Source organism: Anomalospiza imberbis, chromosome 14 (genome assembly GCF_031753505.1).
Source record: "Anomalospiza imberbis isolate Cuckoo-Finch-1a 21T00152 chromosome 14, ASM3175350v1, whole genome shotgun sequence".
Classification (NCBI taxonomy): domain Eukaryota; kingdom Metazoa; phylum Chordata; class Aves; order Passeriformes; family Viduidae; genus Anomalospiza; species Anomalospiza imberbis.
Genome location: NC_089694.1, coordinates 5690062 through 5696061, shown reverse-complemented (window position 1 = coordinate 5696061; position 6000 = coordinate 5690062). Strand labels below are relative to the sequence as shown.

The following is a 6000-nucleotide window of genomic DNA, read 5'->3' as shown; positions in this document are numbered from 1 at the left end:
GAGCACCAGCCTCCTCCTGACACCCCTGGCACAAGCTGCAAGTCATGGAACCTTTGTTTTCCAGTTTTCCTTTCCAAGGACAACCACCTGCAGTATGTCCAGCTTGGGAGGGGGCTGCAGCTTCCCCCTGCCACCCCGTACTTTGCTTCCAGCAGGCTCAGCCCCAGCCCGATAGAAAGCCAAAGGCTTTTTTCCACAGTGGGATGCTCCAGAGGGGTTTGGGAAGAGCTGCCAGGCCACGGCTGCTCCACGTGGGGCAGGAGCAATGTCCAACCCCTCGCGCACTGAACGCTTGAGACAGGGTGGATATAGAAATTTTTTTTCTTTCTTTCTTTTTATAAAGATACTAAAACAAGAGTCAACAGCTACGAACACAAAAGTTTCCAGGGGCAGTGGGGGGAGCAAAATCTGCCCCGTGGCCGGCAGGATGATGTGCTGGAAGGAGGTGATGGCGTGTGCCCAGAAGTGGCGGGCTGGAGTCCCGCCCGGAATTCACAAAAATAAAAATGTTACAAAAAAATTAAAATAATTATAATAATAATAATAATAGTAGTAGTAGTAAATCGGGTTTGCCAGCTTCCTCCCTGCACAGTTGTCTGCATCTTGGCACCATGGCAAAGCATCCTCCTCCTCCTCCTCCTCATCCCCCTGTGCGCTCGCTGCTCCTGGGACCGAGGCCCCGGCGTCGCTCCGGGACCCTGCGGCGCTGGCGGGCACTTCCCACAGGGCCGGAGGGGTGACGCGGGGAAACCCCAAACCACAAAGGGGAGGTTGAGTCTCTGGGTTTGTTAGCGGTGTCCCGAGCACAGAAAGGCACGGCGCCCGCCCCCCACGGCCGGCCACAGTCTAGAGAAGAAGAGGAGGAGGCTGAAGGCTCACCCTCAGAGTCTCGGGATTACAAAAGCTGAGAACTACAAAACTAAATACAAAGGGGAGAATCAGCACGTGAGCGTTGAGCCCTCCGCTCCCTGGCGCCGCTCCCGGCGCTGCCCCCGCCGTGCCGGGGAGGGGGGCGTTTCGCTTCCTCCCTGCGGCGCCGGCCCCGCGCCCGGCGCTCCCGCGCTGCTGCATCGGCCGTTCCCAGGCTGCTCCTCACACCTTGTAGTAAATGTTGGCTGGGCTCTGCGGGGGCATCTCCTGCACGATGTAGACGGGGTGCCCGTAGTCCCCGCTCACCTTCTCGTAGTGCGGGCAGTAGTTGTTCTCTGTAGTCCGTAAGGGGATGATGATGTCGCTGGGCTCTGAGCCCGCGTTCCCGCTGCATTTGGGGCTGGCCAAGGTGCTAAGGGACAAGGCTGCGGCTCGCTGCTGCGTGTGCTTCCGGTGCCGCTTGCGGATCTTGATCAGGAGCACAACAAGGAAGATGATGATGAGGATGAAGATGACGCAGCCGGCGCCGATGGCCGCAAACACGGCCACCTTGGAGCTCAGGAAGCCATCGCTGGGACCTTGGGTCTCCTGGCCGTCCTGGTTGACGGAGCCTGCAAGGCAAGGGGAGACGGGGGTCTGTGCTCTGTCCATGCATGGATTACACCTGTGGAGCAGGGGGATGAGTTGCTCATTGGAGCCCCTCTCTGCTCCCCAAACTCAGCACAACATTCTGTCGTGCTCCCAAGGAGGGGAGCCTCTCACCTCCAAGGGGACGACACTTGCTCCCCACCTTCCCTCCCCAGTCAGACCCACACATCCCTGGGAAGGTCTGGGCAAGGCAGGCAGGAGTCCCAGGCATCCACAGAGGGGGCACCACACACCCTGTTCCCATCCTGCACCACTGCTCCCCTTCCCATCTCCCAGCCTATGGAGCAGAGTGTTGATCATGCCCAGGTGAGGCATGGTCATTCCAGACCTGGGGAGCCTTCACTCCCCACAACAGACCAGGATGCCCTGGTGAACATGGGCTCTGACACCCAGAGCCCCCCAGTCTCCAATTACTGATCCCTGGGCTGGGGCAGCCGCAGCCCCTGCAGAGGCAGCACTCAGAGGCTGATCCAGGCAGGAAGAAAAGAAAGACTTCCCAGCTTCATCTGATTCCACTTTGCTCTCAGAGGGGTCAGGAACTCATGAAACTACCTTCAAAGGGCTCTCACACCCAAGGACCTTACCTCCTCCAAGCCCTCTCAGATGTACTGTGAGGAACACATGGGAGGAAGAGGAGGAGGAGGAGGAAGAGTGCTGAAACAGCACTTCCCTGCCAAGCTCTGCCAGAAGCTGGGGAAACAAACCTGAGCTGTTCTGCAGCCTGAGCTGCTGGGACAGCAGCAGGACAGCAGAGATGAGCACAACACTTCAAGCAAACCCATCCAGATCCCAGATCCCGAGAGTCTGTTATCACTGTGATCCATGCAACAAGCTTAACTTGGAGGGGCTTCATTGGCCCCATGGGAGGCAGAGTTCCATCCTTCTCCTGGGGATCCCTGGAATACCCACCTGGCTTGCCGGGCTCCTCCACCGCTGGGACCTTGCTGCGCGGGCTCTGCGTGACAACTTTCACGGTGTCATCTGACTCCTTGCTCGGCCGGCTCGTCGTCAGCTGCTCTGGGATCACTGCATTGGGATCTGGGAAAGGGGAGAGGAGGGATGGATGAGAAACATTGGTCTGGCCTGGAAGGCAGCAGCTTGTTCCCCCCTAAAGAAGTGCCCCCAGTTGTCAGCCACTCCCACGGGGCAAAGGAGCACTGGGAGATGCCGAGAGCAGCAGAGCAAGGCTGAGCTGCTCCAGGGCTTGTGGGAAGCAGGTCCCCACCCTAATTCCCTGGTTTGCTGTTTTCAGAGCTCCCGTGCGTGGGCTGGGACAGGTTTCTTGCTCGGGCAGCAGGAGGAAAGGAAGGGAAGGGCAGGCAGGAGGCCAAGGCTGCAGCACAGCTTTGCCTGTTTATTATAAATATTGGCCCCAACGTGCAAACACAATAATGAGAAGCAGAATTGGGAGCTGCGCATCCGAGTTGGGGCTGAAATGAGTCTGGGGCATTGCTGGGGCTGGGAAGCAGCTCGGGATGGAGGTGGTGGGGAGCAGGAGCTCCAGGAGAAGAGTCGGTTAGTGATATCCCTGATGTACCACTGCCACTGGAGTCCCCACAGCCTGGTGGCCTCCAGAGCTGAGAGCTACCAAGCCCAATCCCTGATGCCTGGCCAGCTACAATCCCCCCTCGGATGCCCAGGAAGTCACAGAGGCACTGCCTGTGCCAGCCCCCCTGAGACACTTGCAGGGCTCATGGGTCCTGTGCCAAGGTCACTTCCCACCGGGATACAGCCCACGAGGTAACCGGAAACAATTGCTCCCTTTCAATCCCAGTGCTCCACATATGTGCCATGTTGGCAAGAGAAAAAATGCAGGAAGAAAGATCCAAGAAATGAAATTCTGTTGAAGTAACCCAGGAGTGCTCCCAGGAGCAGCTGGCCTGGCCTCAGTTTCCCTGGAATCTTGAACTCCCACATCCCCCAGAGGAAGGGGGACCCTGGTTCAGGGGCAGCAGGAGACCCCAGGGAACAGGAGGACTCACCCTGCCCCACTTTCATGACAATCTTCATGGAGCGTGTCTGGCAGACCCCTCCTTCCCGGTTCTCCAGGCCATCCAGTGTGCCGTTGGAAGTGGCTGCAAGAAAAGAGAGGGAATGTTAGACAGGTTCCTAGGAGCTGGAAGGGTACTACTGGGCAGCTCTCTGCTTTTCCCTGGCATTATTATGCAGGTCCTCACTGTCCCCTGGCACTGCCAAGCAGGTCCCAGCTATCCCCTGGCACCTCTTACCCCAGGGATTCACTCCTGACTCCCCATTACAGCCACATCTTCACACCCCAATCTGGAGCCCTCCGAATTCCCAGCTCCTGCCCCTTCCAAATCTGCCTGCGGCAGTGAGGACATGATCCCTGCAGCTTCCTCTCACTGCCACATCCACACAAGTGAGCCATTCTCCACGCCTGCACCCTCCTCCCCCTTTAATTCCTGGATAATTTCCTTTGCTCCTGGTGCAGAATGGGAACACTTGCATATGCACAGTTTAAATTATACATCTCTAATTACACCCTGTGCCTCGGTGAAGAATGTAAACTCAGAGCCCCAGTGGACTCCAGGGGCTCTAATTGCAGGGCAGAAGTCACTTAAATTCACATTAACTTTTCGCTGGAGCCTGCACGGAGTTTTCAGCCCTTGAATCCCATGGGAGCACAGGGAAGGTCCCCCATCCTCCAGCCCTCTGCGGGGCTCAGGGCAGGGGGGACACAAGAGAGAATAAACCCAAACACAAGGATTTCAGGATTAAGCACCTAAATGGCAGATTCTGCTAAACAGACTCAAAAATTGGTTTCTGACTCACCAGGGCCTTGGATAGGTCCACTGTGCCTGGCATGGAGCGGGACCTGCCCAGGGACCAGGATGGTTCCCACCCCATCACCTCCCTATCACGGCAAACACAAAGCAAGCATCCCAGTGCTCCACCAAATCTAAACACAGGGATCAATTCACCCAGGGAAGCAGGGAAACCTGGGAGGAGCTCAGCAACAGCTTGGGGAGGGCAATGTGATGGAGAATCATGGAGTCCAGGGATAATTTTCCAGACACAAGGCAGGACTTGGCCAGCACAGCGCAGTCAACACCTCCCAGAACCTCAAGGCAGAAGCTCAGCCCTGGGGTTTCAAGTGCCCTGTGCAGCCCAGTTCCTGCCTCCGTCCCACAAAAAAGCAGGTCTGGCAGGGCAGGTGACTGACAGAAATCTGGGATGAATCCATTGGACCCTGCTGGGTATTGGTGAGGGGACAGAAAGAGGCTGGAGTACAGAGCAATGTGTTTCCACATTCCCCTTTCCACAGCAGGAGGTTGGGTGCCTCCATGAGCCTCCACACTGGGATAAACTAGAAAGCACCCCCAGATCCCTCCAGGAAGCAGGCTCCAAGTCCATCAGCTCCTTCCAAACACCTCTGTGCAATCCAGGCTCTCGCCTGAAACCCCAGCAAATGTTTTCCTAATCAGAAAGTCCTTGGGCCATTTGCTGAGTTATCACCTCTCCCGCAGGGCAGTCCCCACTGCCAGCAGCTCCTGGGATGGAGCCGTGCATCCAGCTGGGATGGTGCATCCAGCTGGGATGGTGCATCCAGCTGGGATGGTGCATCCAGCTGGGATCTGCTGGCAGCCCTTCCAACAGCAGCACTGTCAGCACTGAGCCCCACGCAAATGCCTGGGAATGCGAAGAAACGCCCCCGACAGCCTGCACGAGTTCTCTGGAATCCAAACAGGATGGACCTGAGCTCAGACTCCCCATAAAAACACATCGGGAGCGAACTCCAGCAGAAAGCTCGGCAGCCCAGTTCTCCCAGGCCAGAGGCACCGGTGTGGGGGTGAAATCAGCAGATACATCCCAGCTCACAGCCCTGAAGCAGCTCCTTGAGCAGTTTCCCAGCTTCCCAGCTCCATGCCATGGGTTGTTGCATTTCGAAGAGACTCATCCATCGAGGGAGAAGGCAGCAGTCTGTAAAAATCAGTCCCTGTGAGGCCTCACGAGGTCTGATTTATAAATAATTAACTAATTATAACAAAATGTGGTAACAAGCAAGTGTGGTTCAAGTGGGGGAAACCAGAAGACCCCATAAAGGCAGCAGTTCCTCCAAATAACTATGAAAACATTCCATCCACATAACAACAAAAAAATATTAAAGGTCCAAAGAGGACAGAGGGAGCAGCTGGAGCCACAGGGATGGCAGCTGGAGCCACAGGGATGGACAAAGGGACACAGCTGAGCAGCCTTCTTCCCACCCCACAGTTGGACACAAAGTTTCTTCTTGTTCTAGCCATGGAAATGATGAGGGAGAAAGTAGCTTTGAGAGGGAACCATGCGGAAAAAAGAAGCAGTTGCTTGAGGGAACAAAAAAAAAAAAAAAAAAAAGGAAAAACATTTGTAAAACCCACAGTGATGGTCTTGGAATGGCCTCTGGAAACAAGGACATGAGCTTCCACATTCCGTGTAAATCCACAACGGGCCAGAGAGAAGCTGGATGCTCCATGCAGCTGG

General features: G+C 56.1%; 1 protein-coding gene across 2 annotated transcripts in view; it reads right to left on the bottom strand.

The window, feature by feature from the left end:
* Nucleotides 1-354: 354 nt before the first annotated feature.
* Nucleotides 355-6000, bottom strand: part of EFNB1 (ephrin B1) — a 45204-nt gene continuing 39558 nt past the window's right edge. For both annotated transcript variants that reach the window (XM_068204641.1, XM_068204640.1), the window contains exons 3-5: nucleotides 3501-3593; nucleotides 2428-2556; nucleotides 355-1481 (exon numbers count right to left, since the gene is read on the bottom strand). In XM_068204641.1, coding sequence (XP_068060742.1) covers nucleotides 1093-1481; nucleotides 2428-2556; nucleotides 3501-3593 — 611 coding nt within the window. In that variant the 3' untranslated portion in view covers nucleotides 355-1092. The remainder of the gene's footprint in view (nucleotides 1482-2427; nucleotides 2557-3500; nucleotides 3594-6000) is intronic.